A 27,566-nucleotide genomic window follows, 5' to 3' on the forward strand; every position below is an offset into this window, starting at 1 on the left:
GGTCTGCAATGAGGAGACAAGAGTGGCCAGAACCAGGCCCCCTTGCTATAAATGACTGGTGGAACTTGCGGAAAGTCACTTTGGTGTGGTAAGATGCCACTGGAAGGTGAAGCACTGAATGGTGCACTCAAACCGATGTGGTTGAAAACCTGAGCGACTGGTCTGGGAGGTGAATATGGAGAATTTCGAGCACTCAAATGTCTTTGATTAATTTGCAAACTCAGTAACTGTAGTTGCAGCCCATTGAGAGTCAAAATATGTGTGCGAATGTAGATCACTTTGAGCATTATACAGTCGAACAGTAGGTGCACAGCTCTGAATATTGTTCACTACAAACTCCACACGTTGGTGAGCACAGTCTGGCAACATAAAACCAGAGGCTATTGTTTGTGTTAGCAGTGTAGCACTTGACCATTGTAGAGCAACAAAGTTTGAGGTTAACGTGGCTGGAGATCACGAATCGCTATGAATCAGTGTAGAACTGGTCGTTGGTGAAGGAATGAAGAGGTCCAGCAATCACTGTTGAGCTTCCAAATCTTTGAACAGCTATGGCAGTGTGCACATAACCTGTTGATGCTACAACACCCAGAATGGTAATCGCGGAAGACATGCAAAATTTGGGGCACCAGTATGGGAACAAGATGTGTGTAGAGGTATACTGAACAAACTGTGCCACTAATATCTACACTTAAATATATATTTCCACAGTAGTCGTACACATGTACATGGCAAGAGACATCAAAGCAGACTCCTAGAATTACATGGCAGCTCGAATGTCTGATCTCAGTCAAAGATCATGTTCAAGGCCAATATGACCTATCAATGCCACAATTTCATATATAATTTACCTCTGTACCTAGTGATCTTGTCACTGTTGGGATGTTAAACCATAACCTTCCTTCCTTCATAATTCAACGTCATTTTCTGCACATAAAATTGCTGAATAGTGTGTAGCCATTCTTATTTTGTGAAACTTTCTGAAATTTTGGAGTTATGTCATGAAAATATGGAAATAAACAATAAAAACTGGGGGAATATTATTACATTTATTTTTACTTTTTCACTATCAAGAAATGAAGAGTGAAGTAAAAAATGCAGCACTGTTTAAATAAAATCATCCATTCACTCATAACGTTTTGTATGTAATTGCTTTATCGACACTGATTCATTTCAAGAACTACCTCCTTTATGAGTGATACGACAAATGAAACCTGATAAACTGACCCCTACTTTGGAAGCCCAGGCTCTGCCTGTTACAAGTTAGGCTAAAGGGTGAATGATGGAGGAGCAGCATATCCTTAAAAAGCTTGGTGTCTCTGGCCTATCTGGTAGTAAGTTTTAAGGGCCCCTTGCCAAAATTACGGCAATGACTGCATTGGTCTTTGAGTACAATTCACAGAACAGAAGCAGTTTTCTCTGTTGGATTGGTATACAAAGACACTTCACCCTACAGAAAGGTCACAGTTACTCCAGTAGTCACATTCAACAAAATCAATGAGACTGTTATGGCAACTGTTATCATTTCTGTGCACCTGGTTGGGACAACAGTGACTAGGTGGCATTCTATGATGTGGAAGATAATGACCTCCAAATTATCTTACCTTAGTACATGCATTTGTTTGCTAAAAGTGTCAAAATGGCTCCCTACTGGGTAAAATATTCTGCAAGTAAAATAGGCCAACATTCGAATTTCTGGGCAGGGATCGTTTGGGAGGAACTATAAAAACACAAAATAAAGCAATTGCTAGCTGTATTTGGACATGTGGAATGTTAGAACATTAATGACATGAGGAAAAGTTGGAAACTAAAAATTCTGAAAGTGGAAATAAGAAGGAAACAACACACATTTTAGGAACTAATAAGATTATAATATAATTCCAAACAAATAAATATTACTTATAGGTACCAGAGAATGGAAAGTCCAAGATGGACTAACAGATGAGCACATTGAAGAGACTGCCATACATTGAAGCTTTCAGCCAAAAGGGTCTATTCCAAAGTAAACACACACATTCATACAAGCACAACTCACACACATGACCACTGCCTTTGGCTGCTGTGGCCAGACTACAGACTGCAACAATGCCAGATGGTAGAAGCAATCTGGCATGAGTAGTGGGGATAAGGAGGAGGCATGTTGTGGGCAGTCTACCCTTTTCATAACATTGTTGTTACAGGTGTCAGAAGAAAGATGAATGGATACAAACAGGACAAGATTCTATGTGTGAAGTTCCTGGCCATCCAGATGGATAATAAACTCAGGTAGCACCAGTATGTGGATAAGCCTATCAAAAAAGCTCAGTTCTGTCTGCTTTACAGTTAAAGCCTCTCTCATTCTGTTGACAGGCAGACAGGATTGCCAGCATAATTTGCATACTGTCACTCAATGCTGTCCTATGACATAATCATCCAAGGTATTAAAGTTAAATTCATGAAAATATTTCTTCTTCATGCAACAAGAATATTGTGTAAAGATTATAACAGGACATCTTGCAAAGCCTCTTCAGGAACTCAGAGATCCTTCACCTTTACAAGCCGATAGATACATTCTCTAATGGTGTTAGTGGTTAATAACAAAACTGAATTTAGGGTGAATTCATTACAACAATTCTAGAAGTAAAAATAATTGCAGCATATACTATACATTCCTATCTAGGGCTCAGAATGGAATTTTATACTCTGGTGCTAAGGCCTATAACAGGTTGCTTGTAGATATCAGGCAAGAAACTGAAAATCTCCAGATATTAAAAAAAAAAAAGTAGAACAGTACCTCATTAGCCACTCCAGCAACACATCAACACATATTGACTTAGGGGTGTAAATTCTGTACAGCTTTAATGTTTGCATTAAACATATCTTGACCCTGCCAGCATATGGACAGCTGATAGCGGTCTCCACAAAGTGAATGTTTTGTCTGAAGCATTACATAAAAACAGAAGCTGAATAATATAAACAAAAAAAGCAGTTGTTTTTTTTCTGTTCCTCAGAATATGCTTGTATAAAGCAGTCTTGGAGTAATGTCCATTATTATCAGTGTTAGTAGATTAGCATTAATCTGTTGTTAGTATATTTTACAGAATGTAGCCAGCAATGGCTACTTGTGCCTGTTAATGTATAACTTGACTCATTCAACATCCTAGAAATCTCTCCTTCAGGATAAAAGGTATGGGTCTGTTAATAATAGAGTAGGTGTAGTAATAATAACTAATGGGAAAATTTGCAACAGAGTAAAGGGAAATCTGCAGCTAACAGAAAACAAACTTTTGTGGGCAAATTGATTAGATATCAAACAGACTTTTTAATCTTTAATCGTAATGGGAGATCAGAATGTGTGTGTGTGTGTGTGTGTGTGTGTGTGTGTGTGTGTGTGTTTGGAGATCATGGGCACTCAACAACCAGAATACAGTCATAGATGAATTTAGAGAAGACAATAATGGAGTTCAATCTTGACTAACAAACCCACAAGTGTTAGTCACTGCAAATGTACTTTTTGAGAACTATATGAGAATGAAGAACACATTGCCAGTATCAGGAGCCAAAAAATATCAGATCAACTATATTTTAGCAAAAGGAAAACTGAGGAACCAAACAATGGAAATTCCAGGTTGGAAAATAAACAATATTATGAAAATGGTAGACTGCTACTCACTGTAAAAATGACACATTGAGTTGGAGACAGGCACAATGAAGAGATTTTTACACATTGAGCTTTTGCCCAAAGCCTTTTTCAGAAAGGAAAACCCACACACATTCACACAAGCAAGCACACCTTAAGCACATGTGACCACTATCTCCACCACTTCATATTACCACAGGGCATGGACTGCTCTTCAGTGTTGGATCATGAAGTTGGACTCTTTCTCTAGTTTTTCTTTTTTACTGATAGGAAAAAGCTATTCACAGCCAAATGTTGACACACCTTAGATGTGAAACAATGGAAAGTCCATGTTTGGAAAACAACAATATTATAAAAATGATAGATTGCTATTCACAATAAAGATAACACACTGAGTTGTAGACAGGCACCATGAAAAGACATTACAAATTGAGTTTTTTGCCAAAGCCTTCTTCTGAAAGGAGAACTCACACACTCTCACACTAGCAACACTCTTCATGCACATATGACCACTATCTCTGGCCACTCTGGCCAGGCCAAAAACTTTCAGTCCATTTTCTAGATTATGCAGTTTCTGAAATCTTCTCTCTTGTTGGCAATCCATGAAACATGATTGGAGAATACTGTAGAAACATAAGACATTTCAAAAAAGTTATATTAGTTGTGCCAAGCTGCCTTTCAAACAAATGGTGTTCATCCATAAATACATTAATTTTATTGCACACATAGATAATCTGTAAAACCTTTCTCTTGAAGAATCATATTTAAATGATTGTAATGACTTATTATGTCAATGACAGAGACTGCATCCATATGACAGAATACAGCATGAATGCAGTACAATAGGACCCCTTTGCAGGTAGCCTGTCATCTACACCTGGACTGTGAGTCAGCTGTAGATGTCCACAGGTAAATGTGCTCCATGGAGCAGAGTTGTACAGCCTGGTCCAGTTGATCACATTGTTGTTCATCACAGGCTTGTGAACAATGAACATTACTACTTATCACAGAAATAACAGGTATCTCCAATCCTTGAACCTAGATAATATGATTGTGTGTAGAAGGGATGTCTAAAGTGTTAAACTTTTGATTTTTATTTGAATTTACTGGGGTTTCATTTTCTTCCTTCATGCCTGACAAAACTTTGTTGAAGATCTCTGCACCAGCATAAAGAAGGTATCAAAATCTGCATGAAAATCATTTGTCCTGATTGTGAGTGTGTACACCACAGTTCAGGTGAAATTGATTCTATAACTAACAACTTCCATAATTTAGGAGACTCACTCAGATACGCATGGATGTTACAGCAGCACTTCCAGGATTTTGGGAGATGCACTGGCCCTGGATCAAATCCACCTGCCACATTAAGGATGAGGGTCAGTGTACCAGTCAGCCTAGAGGTGATTTTTAGTCAGTTTCCCAAACACCGTTATATGACTATCAGGCTGGTACATATGTTCAGTTTCATGTTTCATAAACATTTAGAAAACATTTGCTCACTTTCACATGAATAGCACTACACACAGACAGTTTGGGTACACATATTCCAACCTCATGGGGAGGGGGGGGGGGGGGGGAAGGGATGGTGACAGGAAGTGCATCCCACCATCCCTCAAATGAATCATGGCAAATATGTCAAATATGTTAATAACCACACTGACCCTGCACCAATGTGTGACAATGGTACAATAAAAAGAACTTATTTAATTCAGGGGTAAACAAATGGTGAAAGAACTATAAAAATTCCAACATCTTCAATGAGTGCTATGCAAGATGTATGACAGTTAAATTTACACAGTCTTTCCTTGCTCACTTCTGCTAAAATATTTCCTTTATCATACCTGTTTCCCTCAAGATGATGATTACGAAGAGTGTAATTGGTATAAGTGCAGATATTTCTACTAGGGACTGAGAACAGTGTACTTCAGAAAATTAATCAGTATTTACATCATTTGCAGACTAATAAATATAGGTATTACAAGTTGTACCTTTTTCTGTCCAGTATGTATGGCAAGAACAACCCGTTAATGCTTATTTTCCCTTGGTAGTATGTCAGGCATTGAAATATGGATGTGTGGATTCAAAATGGTTAGTCTATCCTGACAGGCATAGTCTTCTTAGTGGTGCAGTTATGACCATGCAGAAAACATCAGGTAATAAATTATGTGACGTGTTTGTAGGAAGATGTTCAACACAGTGAAAAAACAACCGACACACTGATGCTTGTAGATATTAAGGTATAATATATAAAAATATCTGCACTTATACTCATTACACTCTGCATAAGACAACATGGTGTGAATGTTTACAAAATGAGCATTGTAGTTTTCAAGTTAAAACACTGAGAGACACTTCTATGTGCAAAATATGCTGAACAAAAATTCTTCCTTAGTTTATCTAGGAGTTGAATCCTTTTAGTTTGTTGTCCACCTGGCATTTTACGTATAGTGTAGCATTTAGTGTATGATCATTTTTGTCTATTTGTGGTATCAGCAGGCCATGTTTTCTTGTTTGAAATATTATTCTATGATTTTTTGTGAGAATAAGACGTAAAGTGATTGCTGTGAACCAGTTATTGGACTATTTAAGTATCATCTCAGTAGTGCTCAGTGTAACCAAGTAGTGTCCTTGATCAGTATACATCAAGCTATGTGTTCTCTTATTCTGAGTTTAGTTTTTTTCCTGTAGTGCAATATATTGATGTGACCTGGTTTTTGCTATGAAGGAAAGACTTCATCAAATAGAGATGTCATTAATTCCGTAAAAGTTTAGTTATTCAAGGAATGGATTTCTCCACATCATCATCATCATCATCATCATTGTCATGCTTTGTACAAACACTCCAGGTGCTAGAGTAACTTGTTACTTTTGCTTCTAAATTATTTACATAACTTTCCACTGCTATATTTAACATGTAAATTTCTTGTGTAGAAATATGTTAACTGTTGCTGAAAATATATTAAAATTAAATTTTTTAAACTATGAATTTGTAAATACCAACAAATCAGTATAGTCATTAATAGGGAAAGAACTGGTATTTATTATTGTTCCACTACATGTTAGGTAAACCATATTTTTGGTAATTTCTTAAACAACTTCAGGACACCAAACTTTATTACTGCTTAGTACTAAGTTCACTTCAGATAAACATTTTGTACTGACATTTAATGGAAGGTCATTACAACTAGATGCTTCAGAATTAATTTTACAGTGATCCATGGACCTTCCTCAATTTGTGCTTTTTTGTCAGTTTACCAAAACGTATCTCCTGTTATACCTGTCATAAGCACTGATCATTAGTGACTTGGAGAAGGCAACCGAATCATGCTATGGCAACAATTTTGCTGTTCTCTCAGAAGAAACAATTGTGATTGGTGTAGCTTATGTCCATCAATTACATCTGTCTGACATTGTGAAAAGGAATTTGTAGTCATCTGAAGATAGAAGGACGTCTATGAGATCAATAAGGACATGGGGCAGTCTCACTGGAGAGCCTTTACAGTGCCCAATGTTAGCATGTACATGAAAAAGTCCATGCACAAGCATTAATCAGTGGCTACACAAAATGGTTGGCTAGTAACTTTACAGTTGTGTTTTCTCCTGGGTGTGACAGATTGAAACACTGTTGAATGCAGCTTTGCAATGTTTTGGGGAGATGTAGGGCCTTGGCCACTGGGAGTTGGTTGAGTCACAGTCCTGTGGAAGGGTTGGTCAACAAATGCTGTAGTTATGAATCAGCAGTCTGAATGGTGGCAATTCTTTGTAGTTCATGGAATATGATAAACCACAGATGCAAAAAAGTAATCAGCAATGATGTTATCTGTTCCTTTATATGGTGCACATCCATAATAAATGACAAACTCTAAATGTCTGAATTGGTGAGGGGAACATTTGTCGCTGGTGTTCTGGAAGGGAGACACTACTGGTTTGTAGTCAGTGTAAATTGTCACAGGTGAGCTACAGTTTGCAGGCAGAAATATTTAACAGCTTCATAAATAGTGGGTAGAGATGAGATGACTAACATTTGTTAGTAATTTTCCTCACCCTTCCATCCCCTTCCCTCTTCCCATTCCAGCATTACACAGCCCTCATTCCACCATCACATCAAGTCTTTTTACTTCTCATTTTTTCTGCTAACTCTGCCCCTTCCCACCACCTCTCCCCTTCCCACAGTTTACCCTCCCGACTGCATATAGCTATCCTACCCTCTCTCCACCTCATCCCTGCACACTCCCCAGCAGCACTTCACTGTCCCCCACTCCTACCCTACTATACCTCCCCCTCCCTCTCCAGCCTCCTCCTTACCCTCACTCAGTCGCCAGTCCCACTATGCACCAGTGCTGCTGCTTGCAGTGTGACTTCAGTTGCCTGAGACTGCAATCATGTGTGTGTGTGTTGCATTTGTATGAGTGTGCTTGTATGTCTGTTGTCTATTTTTGATGAAGGCCTTGCTGGCCGAAAGCTTATGTGTGACAGTGTTCTTTTTGTTGTGCCTATCTGCGACCCCAAATCTCCTCTATACAGTGAGTAGCAACTTTCTTTTTCATAATATTTTTACATTTTTTAGAAGAGTATACAGGAGTGATCTTACATTTGTAGGAGTCTTCTTGTGTTTAGAAATGAAGCTTTGACTATTGAGGCAACGTGTAGGTTTCTTATGAAGAATTTGGAAAGGCATTGCTCAGCAAACAATACTTGCTTTCCAACAGGCTTGAGATTTCCATATGTGCTAAAGCTCTTGATACAGTTTGGACATTGCTTGAACAATCACACGACATGGACTCACATGGCACTACTGCAAGCGATACGTGAGAAACTGTGAACCAGCCACTACAACAGTCTATTGCTTGACTAAAATTTGACAATTTTGTAAAACACAGGAGGAAACAGCATTAAATTCTATCATCTTACAAACTTAAGTTGTATTTGCATTGGTTCATAATGAACATTCTCATAAATGTATGGATGCCATATACAAGCATTAATGCCACTTTTCAAGTAAAGATTACATTCAAAAACAGAAATGTTGTCCTTCAAAAAATCTTACTTGATTTGGAAACCAGACTAACAATATACTTGGTTATGATAGACTGTAAAGATTTACTAAGTGGATTACAAATGAGGAATTTGGTCACTTTTCACATATTAGCAAACCAGGTAAAAATTTTACCCGCTTTTAATCAGCTTTAGAACATGACGGTGTCATTCAGTTGAAAAAAGAAGGAAAATTAATCCAGAATGAGATGTTTAACAAAGACAATAAATCATATGACTGACTTTAATTGCTACTACGAAAATAAATTACAGCGGGAACACCCGTCATGGAGATAGTACCAACATACATCACTAGATTGTGGGACGAGCAAAAGTTCAAGAATGGAATTGAATCATTATTTTCAGTCTGTTATTTATGTGTTAGTTGGTGTTATTTCAGCTGGACACTGTGACCGAGATGTTCTAGGCACTTCAGTCCCGAACTGCACTGCTGCTATGGTTGCAGGATCGAATCCTGCTTCAGGCATGGATGTGTGTGATGTCCATAGGTTAGTTAGGTTTAAGTAGTTCTAAGTCTAGGGGACTGAGGTCATCAGCTTAGAGCCATTTGAACCATTTTGTGTTGTTTCATATGACTAACACACTAGAAGATATTGCAGTCTGTTTTTCACAGTTGCTCAAGCTTAGTACTACAGAAGGTTTAGAGGGATAACTGTGACACTAGCTTGGTTGAGAGCTAGGATGGTGGTGGGGAGGGAAGCAAGCAGCAAATTTAATTGTGTTGCCAACCATGGGAACCTACACCAAGTACTTTGACTTTTTGTAAATGCCTACCACATTTAAACTGCAGTTTGCCTGAATCCATTTGTAGATGGAATTTAATTGACTTTAAAACTGGACAAATACCTGTTGGTAGTATTCATTAATGCAGAAGATAGTAAAAGTTTAGAGAGGGGCGAGTGACATATTTATGCGTTTCTTGCTGCATTGTTTTCATCACCATGATGAATGAAGGGAATGAAAGGGAAAGTGTTAGCTGCTGGTTCTACCACAGCCAATGACAGAACAGTGGACATTTGATATGGTTGAAGCAAGAGATATTGTAACATCCTCATGTCAGTATAGAAGTGAAATCTGATATCTATTCAGAAAAGAAACAGCTGCATTCTGAGCTTCGACCATAACAACAACCTCAGAAATAGCAATATACACACATCAAAAAAAGTTTTGTATCACCTTGGTTCCTAGAGTCCCGAACCTATACAGAAAATTGGAACAGAGATCAACATAAACATCATTTCTGCCCTTTTTATTGCTCATGAAAATCACACATTGCATATTGTACCACAATGTAGCAAGTCCTTCAGAGGTGGTGGTCCAGATTGCCGTGCACACCAGTACCTATAAAACCCAGCAGCACATCCTCTTGCATTGAAGCATTCCTGTATTCATCATGGCATACTATCCACAAGTTCATCAAGGCATTGTTGGTCCAGATTGTCCCATTCCTCAACGGGTGATTGGCATAGCTTTCTCAGAGTGGTTAGTGGGTCCCATCATTCATAAATAGACCTTTTCAATCTATCCTAGGCATGTTTGATAGGGTTCATGTCTAGAGAACATGCTGGCCACCCTGGTCAAGTGATGTTGTTATCCTGAAGGAAGTCATTCACAAGATGTGCATGATGGGGGTGCGAATTGTCCATGAAGACCAATGCCTTGCCAATAAGCTGCCAATATGGTTGCACTATTGGTCAGAGGATGGCATTCATATATGGTACAGCCATTACGGCACCTTCCATGACAACTAGCAGCGTACGTCGGCCCCACATAATGCCACCCCAAAACAGAAGGGAACCTTCACCTAGCTGCACTTGCAGAACAATGTGTCTAAGGCGTTCAGCCTGACTGGGTTGCCTCCAAACATGTCTCCAATGATTCTCTGGTTGAAGGCATATGCAACACTCATAGGTTGAGAGAACATGATGCCAATCCTGAGCGGTCCATTCAGCATTTTGTTGGGCCCACCTGTACTGCACTGCATGGTGTTGTGATTGCAAAGTTGGACCTTGCCATGGATGTCATGAGTAAAGTTGCACATCATGCAGCCTATTGCACACAGTTTGAGTCATAACACGATGTCCTGTGGCTGCATGAAAAGCATTATTCAACATGGTGGCATTGCTGTCAGGGTTCATCTGAGCCATAATCCATAGGTAATGGTCATCCCCTGTAGTATTAGCCCTTGGGCAGCCAACGTGAGCCATGTCATCAACAGTTCCTGTCTCTCTGTATCTCTCCATGTTCAAACTACATCACTTTGGTTCACTCCGAGGTGCCTGGACACTTCCCATGTTGAGAGCCCTTCCTGGTACAAAGTAACAATGCGGATGTGATCGAACTGTTGTATTGACTGTCTAGGCATGGTTGAACTACAGACAACGTGAGCTGTGTACCTCCTTCCTGGTGGAATGACTGGAACTGATCAGCTGTCGGACCCCCTCCATCTAATGGGTTCTGCTCATGCATGGTTGTTTACATCTTTGGGTGGGTTTAGTGACGTCTCTGAACAGTCAAAACAACTGTGTATGTGAGACAGTATTCACAGTCAATGTCTATCTTCAGGAGTTCTGGGAGCCAGGGTGATGCAAAACTTTTTTGATGTGTGTATTTGAAAGAAACAGCCATATACTTATGACAATGAAGATATAAATTTCACAGCCATGCTATAAGGGTGATGATGATGATGAAGATGATTTTAGGATGACTATGAAGTTGATTACAAGTAGTGATACCACAGACTACAGGGGTATTAAGCAAAAAGCTAGAAAAGAATGTTTGAAAATTAATGTAAACCATTTCTTTTTATTAATTTTATTTATTATCAAAATTTATTTTATTTATTATCAATAAATAGACAATCTACAACTGGGATAAGTTTGGAATAGGTATAATGTTAACTTTTTGGCAGGTACTTTATGTCAATAAAAACAGTTTATAATTTCAATTGCTCAGAATATGTTAAAAATAATTTTTTATCAAGAAGCATGTTAAAAAAATGGGGATCATCTTATATTCAGACTCGTCTTGTACTAGGTAGATATGGTACTTCCTTCTTTTGCAACTCATACTTAATCAGAAATTTATTTTCTTTATTGATAAATAATGTAATGTAGAAGATTTTTAAGGAGTTATCTGCAAGATGTTCAGTTACCTACTGAACTCAGTATTATTGCTTACTTTTGCAGAAAAGACAGATGTTTCATTTCAGCTATACTGACTCAGGGCTTAAATTTGTGGAAAAACTGGGAGTGAAATTATGTAAATTAAGTTAATATCAATACAACAAAAAATTGATTGCTAAACACTGAAAAATGTTCACCAAATCAAGAAAAAATATCTCTAAATAAACAAAAAATAATGCTAAAAAGGTAACCAAATCAAGCAAAATCATTATCATACAAAGAAAGAGGTTAATTAAGCAGGTCATAAAGACTGTGTAACATGCAATAATCAGTCAGGACCATGTGCATTCTCAAATTTACAATCTTATCCTTTTTCTCGATCTTATTTGAAAAGTTTTAAACTCTGATTGTACAGTAAAATACGTTGTACTAAAACAATTAAGCCCTGTGATTAAAAATCAAATTTCATAAGATTACTGGACTACAAAAAGGTAAACTTTATTTGTGTGACTATATGTTATCATAATTGTTCTATTGTGCTGTTGAGTGAATTTCATTTTTTGTAAATTATTTTTGATTTAATGTTCTTTGTTTCGATCTTAGTATGACTATATCTTTACTGAAGTACTTTAAAATGATGTTAATGGAGTGCAAGTGGGGTTGTGTGGTTGCTGGTGGGAAGAAAGTTTTTCTATTGTGCTCAGTTATTGGACAAATTGTAAATTTGAGTTGTGTACAAACGGAATGTATTTCACTCAGTGAACATTATAATTGATGGCAACAAGACATCTATGACTATTAAATATGAAAATTACATACAAATCACTTCATCATCTATGTTATTCAATAAACATGTCAACCTATCAGGTTTCCAGACCTACAAAAGGATCTGGTTTCAGACAGCAGAAATTCAAGCAACAGACTGAAGGAGGTCCTCAAAAAACAGGATGAGGATTTTTTCTTTAAAGCTACTAGTACACCAGCCAATATTGTTTACCCAATGAACATTATTAATAAAAAAAAAATCCAAATGATGAAAAAGATGACAGGCCCAGATACCAGGTCACAGACAAACTGAAGGAAAGGAGATGCCAAAAAGGTGATCCACTGTGTCAAAAGCAAAATTCAGTTGAGGAAACCCTTGTAAATTAAGACACAGAACTGTTGGTCATTACTTATCTTCATGAGGTAAACTATTTATTTCCCCAACAGACACACAAACAAACACAAACATACACACAAAATTCCAGCTTTTGCAACAAACGGTTGCTTCGTCAGGAAAGAGGGAAGGAGAGGGAAAGACGAAAGGAAGTGGGTTTTAAGGGAGAGGGTAAGGAGTCATTCCAATCCCGGGAGCGGAAAGACAATGTTTCCCTCTATTATATATATATATATATATATATGGTTATAATAGAGGGAAACATTCCACGTAGGAAAAATATATCTAAAAACAAAGATGATGTGACTTACCAAATGAAAGTGCTGGCAGGTCGACAGACACACAAACAAACACAAACATACACACAAAATTCAAGCTTTTGCAACAAACTGTTGCCTCATCAGGAAAGAGGGAAGGAGAGGGAAAGACGAAAGGATGTGGGTTTTAAGGGAGAGGGTAAAGAGTCATTTCAATCCCGGGAGCGGAAAGACTTACCTTAGGGGGAAAAAAGGACGGGTATACACTCGCACACACACACATATCCATCCACACATATACAGACACAAGCAGACATATATTTTCATGTGTGTGTGTGTGTGTGTGTGTGTATATATATATATATATATATATATATATATATATATATATATATATATATATATATATATATAAAAACTAAAAGTACACCAAATTATCCTAACTTATGGAACTATAAAGCCAATGGCTGGAGGGGGGGAGTAAAGGGCTAAGTTGGTGGAGGTTCCCATACTTAGCAATCTGACTAGTTAAGCCATGGGCTGGTTAATGTGACTTGATGTATGAACAATAACTTCTATTTCTGACAACAGCAAGCTGTTTTTATTCATGTTTAGGTTCTTAAACAGAAGTTTTGCTGAGATTAAGAGTTACAGTATTTGTTATGAATGAGTTTCACATCTGTTCCGATATCATACTGGTTGTTTCTACTGTAGTTGATTTGGACTTTATATCCAACACATGAAGAATGAAGATACTGTTGATTCTCCATCAAGTGACAAGAGATGTACTATTAAGTTATTTACAGTACCCTGCCTGCAGTTAAAAATTTATGTTACACTGTATGTTGCTTAATTTTCAATTTTAAAAAGATTTTTGGACTTTAGGAATATATTATGTCCAGTTGTAGAAAGTTGTGAAACATTTCACATAAAAAAATAATTGGATTATTGCCATCACCTCTTGATCTATTTTTATCAGTCATTGACTTTATATTTATTTAATAAAAAATTTAAATGTGCTTTCGTGGCTTCAACGTGTAAAACATACTTACATAAGCAACAACTTCTAACTACAAACTCATTTTTTGCCTTACCATCTTGAACTCATTAGGGATGCAATCTATGAAATATTATGTATGAATAAAAGAATAATAAAAATAAAAGGCCATGAATGGAAGTTAAATGGGAATTTAAGTTAACTTTCATTCATATTCCTTGTTCAATACTTAAAGTTACCACTTTACTGAGTGGAACTATTGAGTTATCCCAGAATATAACATTGAATTGTACTGCACATTTGTTCAGTCACTGATTCTTCATTTCAAAACATTGTGTCAGTTTATATAGACTCTATTGCCTTTGTTTTTTCCCTTAGACATTTAAACCACAAAATTTCATAATTTGTTTCAGGGTACTGATATGGAACAATCAACTTGATGTTTATTATAAATTTTATTTGTTTGATAACATGTGGTTTCATCACTTGTCACAATTATTAATTTTATAAATACAGGATACATGTTACCCTTCAAGTATAAAATTCTAGCAAATCCTAAAATTAAAAATTGAGCTTCATATATTAAGTTTGCATACCTATGACAGAAATCAGATGGATGCTTGTAATAATAAAGAAGATTTCCATCATCAGGTGGTGTTGCACAGTAGGACATATCTGTACATAAATTGTACCTTCCATGCTTACAATAGTAACATCTTCTGCATGGAATACTTGGCTCCACAGCAACACGGTCACCTGAAAAACATTTCTGTGTGTGGGAACAAAAAAATCTGCTGCTAATTTTGGTGCATAAAACTATCCAAAACAAGTATTCTGTCTTCATAAACTCTGAAGATTTTGTCAGAAGTTTTCAGCCCAAAAAACATCTAAACTATAATCATTACACTAAAACAGAATTTGTAAATTATCATATAATTACTGTTACAACAAACTTAAATATTAAACTAGATGTTCAGTTTGTAATTATAAGTGTAAAGGATCTTATGTGATGATTTAAAATATAATACTTAGTGTGAGTAAAAACAGGAACATGCCTGTTTGATTACACATAAATAAACTTTGATGTTTCAAAAATAAAAATTTGAGATACTGCAAAAACAATTTTCTTTAATATATGATAAATGAATATTCATTGAATTATGCGTGGTGATGCAAGGAAATGGGAAAATTAGAAACTGACGCTGGGAGCTCTACAGCAGAAGGAAAAGTGGAGACATGGCATTGAAGTGCATACATGAATGAATGTATAGTAACCATTAAGAGGTGGAATCATTCAAAACATGGAGAACAAGAGCCTAGCTTTCAGACTTAGTGGTCCCAAAAATTATCTTGCTATTGTACTTGGTAATATAACGGATTAAGATGGAGCAATGATACAAGATTTCTATGAGATCAGAGCCCCCCACCCTTACAACAATAGTAACTACACTTGAAAGACAATTTGGTTTGACATATGTGTAAGTCACTGGACCAATGAATGCAATAAATGATTTGATTTAAGTGTATTGGCAACAGAATGCCATCTCAATTCTGGTGACATCTGAGAAATATAATGGAAGAGAAGCAATGTCTTATCAAACACTATAATGTGTACAGCTAACACAACTATTGTGTATGGCTAACACAACTATGGCTTTCACTGAAAACTATGGTAGTGACATGTGGGAAGTGTGATGGTAATTCTGAGCTGGCAGCAGCAGACAAGGTGCATGCTATAGCGGGGCAGACGAGTATCTCAACAGTAACACAAGTGCTAACAACATGACCACTGTAGAGACTGCAGCTATACAGGATAAACAACAGACAAACATCAAACAGCAGCTCTTGTCTGAACTATCAGATGGATGCAGTGCAGAAGCATTGCTGGCACTGGCATCAAATAAGTGGATCTGCAACAAGAAAAGATAAAGAAGAGGGGTATTCATCCAGGCAGTAGAATCAAACAGACTGCCAGATGGTACATGGAGGTTTTTTGGGTACCACAAGCCTTTTGGTGATCAGGCCATGAGGTGTGCATCTCATGGCTCCTTCCCAAATGGCCTAAATAGCCAGTAGTAGGCAGAGAAAGCTCCACGTTACACAAGAGCATCAAAGTGTAGACGAAGGAGTTGGTGCTACTTCTGCAGATACCAGTGGTGACAATAATCAGCTGTAGCCAAGACCCCTCATTAAAGATCAGCCCAGTTATTTGTGACAAATTTATCACATCCATTCAAACACTGAAGTAAGCCTGCCTGATATCATTAAGGCACTATTTGTAAGTAAAATACAAGAAGGCAAGTTGGTGCTATCTTACTGATTCAGGCTCAGACATAAGTGTGCTGCCATTCAGGCAAAATAAGACCACAGTGGTGCATGCAACTATCCACCTTAAAGCAACTAACAAATTGCCCATCACAGCTTATGCTGAGTGTGATGTGACATCAGACATGGGCTTCAGTAAAAAGTTCAAATAAAGGCTCTTACTGGCTTGGAAATGAACTGATATTAGGTGCAGACTTCATACACCACTAAGGACTAGAGATAAAGCTAAATACAGTGCGAATTAAGAGGAACAGTGAAGTGGTAATGAGTACTATAGGCAGAAATGCTAACAATGCTTTCACTTCAGCCAGTAGTTTGGTTAGCCGAAGAGCTACACAAGAGATAGTCAGAAAGTATTGCATACCACAATGCATCACATTAAGATGACAACTGGTCAACTGTTCTCTCCATGCTCCATGACCATGGAGACTAGCACCCTACCATTTCCTGGCAGTGAAGAAATAAAAAGAAGACATATTACAGGCAGGCATCATATGAAGATCTGTGGGTATCATCATTACATATAGCAAAAACAGAAAGACAGCATCTGGAGGTCCTGCAGGGATTACTGCACTCTAAATGTAAAAATAATCCCTGACTGCTATCCCATACCTAACCCAAGTGAATTCACACATATTTTAGATGAAGCTACAATTTTGGGAATGATGGACTGGAAGAAAGCTTTTAACCAGATTCCATTTGCAAAGGAAGATATTTTCAAGACTGATATGATAATGCCTTTTAGTCTCTTTGAATATCAATTCATGCCATTTTGATTTAAAGGCAGAGGTTTGTAGACAAAGTATTAAGAGTCTTGGATTCCTGTTTCATTTACCTGGATGATATTTTGATATTTCTGACAATAGCAGAATGACATGAGGAACACTTTAAGGTAGTGTTCAACAGGATACGTAAATATGGCCTGGTAACAAATGAGACAAAATGTGTTCTGCATCTAAAACAGATGACCATTTTCTCACACAGTATTAGTCCTCTTAAAGAGAATGCAGAGATACTTAAGAGGTGCATAAAATGTGGTGACTGATTGTTTTTCTAGAGTCAGCACAATCTCTTTCACAATAAATTATGATCAATTTAGAGCAGCACAAGCTGTAGATGAGCAGCTGAACAATACTTTCACAATGGCCCAGATCAAACAAATGCAGCTGCTTGACACAAAGGACCTTATCTGGTGGTAATGCCACCATTAAACTGATGACAGAGAAATTTGGGTGGCCAAGTATTAAAAAAGGCTGTTGCCAGTTGTCAACAGCACATATAGCATGTCAACAATTCAAATTTGGCAGACATGTATTCAAGCCGCTGGGAGAATTTTCTGATACAAGTTGTGTGCCTCATGTTCACATAGACCTCATGGGCCCACTTCTGCCATCGGAAGGGTATTATTATACAGGGTGGTCCATTGATCATGACCGGGTCAAATATCTCATGAAATAAGCATCAAACAAAAAAACTACAAAGAACAAAATTTCTCTAGCTTGAAGGGGGAAACCAGATAGCACTATGGTTGGACCACTAGATGGTGCTGCCATAGGTCAAACTGTTAAATAGGAACCCCATTTTTTATTACATATTCATGTAGTATGTAATGAAATATGAATGTTTTAGATGGTAGTTGGACCACTTATTTCACTTTCGGATAAATCTGATAAATCAGTGGGTGGGGGTGAGGTGGGAGGGTGGGGAGGGAGGGGGGGGGGGGGTGGAGCTCTGTGTGGAGCACAAAATTCAGACAGTGATTGCAGATACATGTGTTATTCTTTGGCTGACTGACCAAATTTGCTTCATGTGTACTCTTAGTTCTAGTTTTTGACAGTTCTTTGTTTACTGTTGGTTGTTACATGGGAATCTATCTAACTAAGAAAATAAATCTTGGTAAGCTGAGTTCATGTGTGTCTCTGTATATTTATAACTGAAATGATGGAAGCAGTTTATAATAGCTGAAGGTGGGTACCCACCTCAATATTTTGCCATTTATCTCAAATTTGGATCTTTTCATTTCTTTCCCATAAATGCCATTATGTATGATTTATTTGGAGTTATAATCAGCTCATATCCTACTGCTATATTTCTTAAGATTAGAGCTCCCTTTCTAAATTATCTTCTGTCTGTTGGACAATAATATCATCTGCATATAAAATATTACTTAATCTATACAGTGGGGAGAGTGTTATACTACACTCAAAAATTTGTTTCCATCTCACTATGACCTTGTTCACAAAGATATTAAAAGTGATGAGCAGAGACAACAAAATTGTCTAAATACTTTATTTGTTTTTACTGGTGCTGTCAGTTGCTTCCCTGTGTTGATAAACACAATAATGTTTTGATACTGACTTTTGATTGCTTTTAATAGATTATCTGACAAACCTTTTCTGATCAAAATTTCCCAGAGCATATCTCCACTCACATCATTAAATTCCATTTGAAAATCAGTGAAGATGATGAGAGTTTCCAAATTTGGTTCCACCTTTACTCAATCATTTGTTTCAATACAAAAATGGCATTTACTGTAGAGTGGCCCCATCTAAACCCCATCTGATCTTTGCTGATGATAGCCTCTTTCATGTCCTTAAGCCAACTATTAATTATTCTTGAGTATGTTTTTAGGTATTGTCCAGCAAACTGATGACCACATAATTTTCACACTCATTCCCATTACCTTTCTTGTAAATAGGAATGAGCTTCAATTTTAGTCAGTTCATAGTTATTCTTCCCTATCTCTAGCACATATTCAGCAGAAACTAACATGCAAGAGACTTCTTCTATATTTCCAGCACTTAGCCTTAATCCCATCCATTCCTTCTGCTTTTATGTTTTTAAGGCTTTGATCATGTTGATAAACTCCTCAGGAGAGATATTGTCTGATCGGGTGAGATTCATCTGTATATATCTCTACCTTAGAATCCTTATCTTCATACCACAGATTTCCATAATATGAGTTCCAGGATTCCTCATCAATCACTTTTAGTGTCATAGTGCCTTTCTTTTCTTTAGGTGACATTTTCATCATCTTGTGAGAGAAAAAGTGTCAACATCATTTTCAATTTTGAAATGAATTAATCCTATTGATCTTAATGGCTATTCTTTACAAGTTTCCTTTGCTGTACTTCTCTTTATCTGATACACTTCTTGATTCTATGCTCTAGAATTGCCTAAAAGTGTTCTGTATGCTATATATTTTTCCTCAAAAGCATCTTGAATTTCTTCAGTCGAGATCTTCATGCCTTTATTTCTCCTAAATTTTACTTTCTTTCCTAGAACATCCATGACTACTTTGTTTACTGCACTTTCTGCTCTTCCATGCTTCTCTATGTTACATTTTGTTTCTCTTTGTTGGATTCTCAATTTGGTTGTTGTTGAAAAAGCAATTTAATGTTCTCAAGTTGTGACAGGGCATAAAGATATAGTCAAAACCCTAGTTGTTCCAGTCCATAATGGTTGTAGCAAATGAGTAGAATGCTTTTTAGCTAATTAATGGCAGTGTATGAAAATATTGTCACAAAATCATTAGCCTGTTGTCTGGTTTGATGATATCTTTCATCTCTTCCTATTTCATGTTAATTTTTGTGACAGGACAGAATGCTTAAGTCTGAAACTTGGATATTTTATCATGTAATCCATCCTTGGCCCAGAATGGATTTGTGTGGTCCATGGAAGATGACTCCATGATAAACATAGCAAGATAAACAGCTTCAGACTTTTTGATAACACTCCTAACATAATTATAATTTTCCTGTCTTTTTTTTATCTAATCCAAATACAGCATTTAAATAAAATGTCAAAATTTTTGTTATTTATTTGTCTTTTAGACACCTAAAATATTACACAAGAGAACACAAAACTAATTTTCTAAAATAAGAAACCATCATATGTATAAAGGCTGAACAAAAAGTTTTTATTTGAAGACAGTACAGTCCAGAAGTTGTATGGCAATCATGTGAAATTGCCATGAACATTGAAGCAGTCATCCCATTGATGCACTAGGTTGAAGATATGTGTCTGCTAAAACACCACATCCATCTGTGTAAAGAAGTCCATAATTGCCTACTGCATATCCTCATCCAACAGGAATTAGTGACTTTTCAAGGCCTTTTATAAAGAACGGAAGAAATGATAATCACATGGGGAGGGATCAGGATTATAGGGTGGGTGTTTGAGTGTCTTTCCTTAAATTGGCGTTAATAAGGTTGGCCTCCCAGATCAACCAGTGTCTTGTATTGAATCATGACCAGCACAGAACTTGGCACACTATTCCACAGTGATGGTTTTCAAGAGACATGCTGCTCCGAACACATTCTTCATTCTCTGGTGTATGTCTAGCAGTGTCTGCCCTTTGGCAGCCAAGAAAAGAATAACAGTGATTTTGTCCTGATTGAAGGCATTTGGCAATTCAAATTTCCACATTTACTGTATGCATGTTGGAAAGACACAAATACCACACTAATCCATTGTTTACATGTTGGCACTTACATACCCACATCAGAGGCACATTGCATGTATGCTGCAACAGCACTCTCAAATGGAAATTTTTTGGTCACTCCTTATAGTAACTGTCCAGCAGGAAATAAATGTTAGGTACCTCATAACATATATACACACAGATATTAAACATGTACTAATTTTAGAATAATAATAATAATTTAAGAAATCAAACCAAGTGAATTTCTTTTAAAATAATAATAACACACCAACATTACTTGCCACAGAAAATATTGACAGGAAACTTACCAACTTTTAGATTTTTAACACCAGATCCAAGTTTAATGACAACTCCTGCTCCTTCATGGCCAAGAACTATAGGTTTCTTCACTATGTAGTCTCCAATCCGGCCATGCTGTACATAATGGACATCAGAACCACATATTCCCACACATGACATTCTTAGGAGCACCTCTGAGACACAAGCAGAAGAACATTTTGTTATTCACATGTTACAATCCTCATATTTGTGAGGTTGAACAAATTGTCAGGAAGGTTATTTATTGTAAAATAGATTTATGCTGCACATCTGAATCATTTATTTTTATCACTGATTTTGGAAGGCCTTCATTTATTCTATTATTATGTATTAGGGATGCCAAGTGTAGTGTGCAATTATTATCTGAATAATTAGTTTAACGTTTTTTTTATAATACACTCCATTCATGAGATATCCATTGTTGGACGTAGCATCCTTACTTTTTTGTACTTCTGACTACTGTTTTGTGTGCAAATACCCCAACAAAAATGTTTAAAAATATATTAATTTTATTCCAAGTTGTACATATCCATATGACTCCACATAATTATGTTATGCACTACAGATTGTTTCATTCCCATTTTATTCGTTTCCTCCCTCTCTCTCTCTCTCTCTCTCTCTCTCTCTCTCTCTCTCTCTGTTTCCTAAATGCTCTCCATGCCATTTTTAACCTTCTGTTTGTTTCTTGTCACATCCAGCCAGTTGGTGTCTTCTGCTGCTCTAAATACAAAAACTCATCAGTTCGTTCTTTGACTTCATGTTAATTTGCCCTTTTCATTTTTGATGTGTTGATTGTACACTAATTTATCCTTACTGTCATCGGCTTTCAGGCTTACCTTCAAACTTGTTATACTAAGTTCATCAATTAGTTGCTGTAGCTTATCTGCACTAGTGACATATTGTACAAAATCATAATGTAAATGAAGTGGACATAAGTGGAACAAGTAGCCATGCAAATAGATGTTAGATTGATCACAGAAATTCTGAGGGACAGTAAAATAATGAGATGAAAACACAGTGGAAGATAGGTAGGTGACATTAAATCCCATGCAGGAACAACATGTACTTATGCATATAAATGAAGACTGTACTGAATTGTGAAGTCTGTATGAAATATTTTTCTGGAAGTGAATGCCAAATGGTTGATGATGATGATGATCTAATGCACAGTAGGCAAAGGAATTACACATATCTATGCAAGCACAGCTGATTCAATAATGTTACAGAAATTTTTTAAATAACTGTCTTTGTGTGAATATAGAAATAAAATTACCAGTTTTAGTATGTTTAAAAGATTTACCTTTTTAAAAATAATCTGTCTATATTACCCTTTAAATGTGATTTTCATATTTTGTTTAACATTTATTGTAAGGACAGAATTAGTTTCATGGTCTTCCCTTATACAACTCTGATACTTGTGAGAAAAGCCACAACCACAACCTAATGGCAAATTCCATTTCATTAGGAATGATATCAGTTATCAGTAAACTGGGGCTAACTTTCTGAAAGATTCAGAGTATGAGGAGAATTGAGCAAAAGACAAGGAAGGACATTTTGCTTTTCCTTAACATAATTCATGTATATAACATTCACAAATTATGGTTGTTTAATTTTCACATTGTCTAGAAGTGAAGTATGTCGTGTCTTTCTCAGTTACTGTTTTAATGTAGAACTCCAATTTGAACCTTTCTGTGATTATAATAACAAGATCTCCTACAAAAATGAGATATAGACTGCTGCAGAGATCACTCACATCATGTGTATCTCACCATCAGCAGTACTTCCTTATTGACAGGTGGAAATGAATTTTATACTGCATTGTATTTTTATTAGTCTTGTTGTCTACAAAAGCAGTTTATGCATAATACTATGGACAAGTAGGTTTATATGTGTACAGATGAAAGTTAATTCTAAGCACACCAGTTGCTACATATTTAAAATTACAAGTAATTATATATAAAAACAAAGATGAGGTGACTTACCGAACAAAAGCGCTGGCAGGTCGATAGACACACAAACAAACACAAACATACACACAAAATTCAAGCTTTCGCAACAAACTGTTGCCTCATCAGGAAAGAGGGAAGGAGAGGGGAAGACGAAAGGAAGTGGGTTTTAAGGGAGGAGTCATTCCAATCCCGGGAGCGGAAAGTCTTACCTTAGGGGGAAAAAAGGACAGGTATACACTCGCACACACGCACATATCCATCCACACATACAGACACAAGCAGACATATTTAAAGACAAAGAGTTTGGGCAGAGATGTCAGTCGAGGCAGAAGTGTAGAGGCAAAGAAGTTGTTGAAAGACAGGTGAGGTATGAGTGGCGGCAACTTGAAATTAGCGAAGATTGAGGCCTGGCGGATGACGAGAAGAGAGGATATACTGAAGGGCAAGTTCCCATCTCCGGAGTTCGGATAGGTTGGTGTTGGTGGGAAGTATCCAGATAACCCGGACGGTGTAACACTGTGCCAAGATGTGCTGGCTGTGCACCAAGGCATGTTTAGCCACAGGGTGATCCTCATTACCAACAAACACTGTCTGCCTGTGTCCATTCATGCGAATGGACAGTTTGTTGCTGGTCATTCCCACATAGAATGCATCACAGTGTAGGCAGGTCAGTTGGTAAATCACGTGGGTGCTTTCACACGTGGCTCTGCCTCTGATCGTGTACACCTTCCGGGTTACAGGACTGGAGTAGGTGGTGGTGGGAGGGTGCATGGGACAGGTTTTGCATCGGGGGCGGTTACAAGGATAGGAGCCAGAGGGTAGGGGAAGTGGTTTGGGGATTTCATAGGGATGAACTAACAGGTTACGAAGGTTAGGTGGACGGCGGAAAGACACTCTTGGCGGAGTGGGCAGGATTTCATGAAGGATGGATCTCATTTCAGGGCAGGATTTGAGGAAATCGTATCCCTGCTGGAGAGCCACATTCAGAGTCTGGTCCAGTCCCGGAAAGTATCCTGTCACAAGTGGGGCACTTTTGTGGTTCTTCTGTGGGGGATTCTGGGTTTGAGGGGACGAGGAAGTGGCTCTGGTTATTTGCTTCTGTACCAGGTCGGGAGGGTAGTTGCGGGATGCGAAAGCTGTTTTCAGGTTGTTGGTGTAATGATTCAGGGATTTCGGACTGGAGCAGATTCGTTTGCCACGAAGACCTAGGCTGTAGGGAAGGGACCGTTTGATGTGGAATGGGTGGCAGCTGTCATAATGGAGGTACTGTTGCTCGTTGGTGGGTTTGATGTGGACGGACGTGTGAAGTTGGCCTTGGACAGGTGGAGGTCAACGTCAAGGAAAGTGGCATGGGATTTGGAGTAGGACCAGGTGAAACTGATGGAACCAAAGGAGTTGAGGTTGGAGAGGAAATTCTGGAGTTCTTCTTCACTGTGAGTCCAGATCATGAAGATGTCATCAATAAATCTGTACCAAACTTTGGGTTGGCAGACTTGGGTAACCAAGAAGGCTTCCTCTAAGCGACCCATGAATAGGTTGGCGTACGAGGGGGCCATCCTGGTGCCCATGGCTGTTCCCTTTAATTGTTGGTATGTCTGGCCCTCAAAAGTGAAGAAGTTGTGGGTCAGGATGAAGCTGGCTAAGGTGATGAGGAAACAAAAAACCCACTTCCTTTCGTCTTCCCCTCTCCTTCCCTCTTTCCTGATGAGGCAACAGTTTGTTGCGAAAGCTTGAATTTTGTGTGTATGTTTGTGTTTGTTTGTGTGTCTATCGACCTGCCAGCGCTTTTGTTCGGTAAGTCACCTCATCTTTGTTTTTATATATAATTTTTCCCACGTGGAATGTTTCCTTCCATTATATTGAAATTACAAGTAATGTACTTCATACACTTAAATATGTATCTAATAAGCTTCATACATTTAAATATTCTTCAATGGAGTAAACACAGTGACTCTGCAAATATGACTTTAAGGATTCTGATCTCAGTATTTGCTTTAATGTTTTGAGGAAGTTAGTTATGAAGTTTAACACCCACATTGAAAGAACCATTTTGGCATAGGGATGAACTGATTTTGGTCATATGTACGTTTTCTTTTCTCTGGTAAAGTGGTCATGAATATCACAGTTTTCATCAATTTACTGTCCTTACCTATTACATTTATTTTAAAGAATATAAGAGTTTCCATAATATAAATACCTGGTAAAGGAGGAATACCAGAAAGTTTAAACAATGCTTCACATGACTTTGCATCTGACTTGATTCTAAAAATCTTTTTTTATAGTTTGATTGTACTGATAACTGCTTTATAGTTTCCCCAAAATGTGACCCCATATTTAGCAATAGAATGAAAGGAGGAATGATATGCACTATTTACAGTTTTATCAGTACAGTACATCAGAATTGTAGTGAGCATAGAACATAGTAGGTCTAGCTCAGTTTTGAATTAATATATTCTGTGAGATAATTTAATTGCTTATTGCTAAAAGGGGATAACTCTCCAAATGTTGAAAATGCAGATTTTGTTGATTTCAGCTTCATGAGACATAAGTGTATCAGTTGGAATGAAAATAATTATTTGCAATGGACATAATCAGGGGGAGTACTGATAGAGGTAAAACTGAAGTTACTCATGACTTTGAGATTAAATTGGCAAATCCCATAGTCATGTTTATCAACACATAGAACAATGAACAGTCGGTAACAGAAGAGGTAAATGTCATCACAATAAACATGAAGGTAGGTGAATAAAAGTGCTTGTCTAAAGAACATAAAGTGGAACTTAGGGAACTGATACTTGCTTATATACATGTATTTGAAAAAAGACCAGTATGTTTTATACAAAATGGAAGTATGTTGTCACAAAACTTTTTGTTCTACTTTATATCCTATACCATGGCCAAAGAGGGAAGCAGTAAGAAAAGAGACTAACAGGATGCTTCAATGGGGCATAATACAACCATCATTTTCCCCTTATTGTAGTCCTATTTGTGCTGTGAGTAAGCCAGATGGCAAGGTGCACTTAGTCCTCAACACACGTAACATTAATAAGATCATTGTACCAGTAGAAACACATACAGACAATTTAGAGGAACACTTATGAAATTCCCTGATGCTAAATGTCTTACTATACTTGATCTCTGATACTCTTATTGGCAAATAAAACTACTTGAAGAAAGTCTGAAGTATACCATCTTCATATGTAGGGCAGGAGCTTCAAATTTCAAGTATTACCATTTGAACTGAACGTAAGTGCAGGTGTATTTATCTCTGCTGTGGAAAAAGTGCTAGGACCCAAATTTTTGAGTAAGGTAACAGTATACATGGATGACCTTTTAGTCACGACACCCACTTGGGCCAAACATGGAGTAACAGCAAATCCCAAGAAATCTTATCTCAGACAAGAAAAGATAAAAATTTTAAGACACATAATCTCTTTGGAAGGCACACTGCCAGATCCTAAAAAACTTGATGCCATTAGGATCAGTCCTGTTCTTTGAAACAATAGGCAATTAAAGGCATACTTAGACCTGGTCTCATTTTTCAGGAAATTCATCCCTAACCAACTTAAGAACAGTGATGCTTTATGCAATCTTCTCCGAAAAACAGACCTTTGTTATGGGACAAGCAATGTCAAACTGATTTCAAGAACAATAAGCAAGCCTTATTAAATGCTAATACTTTATCTCAACCAGACATGAAGAAGGAGTTTAGCTTCTACACCAATGCATCTTCTCAAGGTTTGGGTGCATGCCATTTTCAAATGGTAGAAGAAGAGGAAAATCTCATCCCTAAAGTAATTAGCTTTAACAGTCCCATCTTACCCGAAGCTGAAATTTAATGTTTGGTTATGGGGTTGGATTTTTTGGCTGTAATTTGATCCTTTAACCCTTTGATGGTTGCTGAGACACATATGTCCCACTAATTTTGGGCCTTATTTAAAACACAGGGAAGTGAGTTGCATATTTCTGTTCAGTCCTGCCATCTGTTGGCAGCTCTTCTGAACTCAGAAAAAAATCGAGACACTGGAATTCTCAGTCTATAGAAGGCTATGACTGTTGCAGTATGTTGTCATGTGAGTTTCCGATTCAAAACTTCAATTTCTTGTGTCTCAAGACAGTTTTTGTCGTATTCTGACTACTAAAAATGTCCAAAGTAAGTATTTTTGCTATTTTCAATTTCTTAGATATTTACAAATGACAACTACACTTTTTAAAACGTATTTTACTTCTAAAATATTTTTTTAGCGTTGTTGGTGGGACACATGTGTCCCAGTAACCATTGTGTGACCCTATAGTTCCTTTATGTTAGGATGTTGTAGGA

General features: G+C 37.3%; 1 protein-coding gene across 1 annotated transcript in view; it reads right to left on the minus strand.

Moving 5' to 3' along the window:
* Window positions 1-27,566, minus strand: part of LOC124622897 (sorbitol dehydrogenase-like) — a 102,471-nt gene that overhangs the window by 26,327 nt on the left and 48,578 nt on the right. Inside the window, exons 3-5 of the mRNA XM_047148687.1 lie at window positions 21,287-21,451; window positions 14,738-14,965; window positions 6,894-6,905 (exon numbers count right to left, since the gene is read on the minus strand). Coding sequence (XP_047004643.1) covers window positions 6,894-6,905; window positions 14,738-14,965; window positions 21,287-21,451 — 405 coding nt within the window. The remainder of the gene's footprint in view (window positions 1-6,893; window positions 6,906-14,737; window positions 14,966-21,286; window positions 21,452-27,566) is intronic.

The sequence above is a fragment of the Schistocerca americana genome, chromosome 7, assembly GCF_021461395.2.
Source record: "Schistocerca americana isolate TAMUIC-IGC-003095 chromosome 7, iqSchAmer2.1, whole genome shotgun sequence".
Classification (NCBI taxonomy): domain Eukaryota; kingdom Metazoa; phylum Arthropoda; class Insecta; order Orthoptera; family Acrididae; genus Schistocerca; species Schistocerca americana.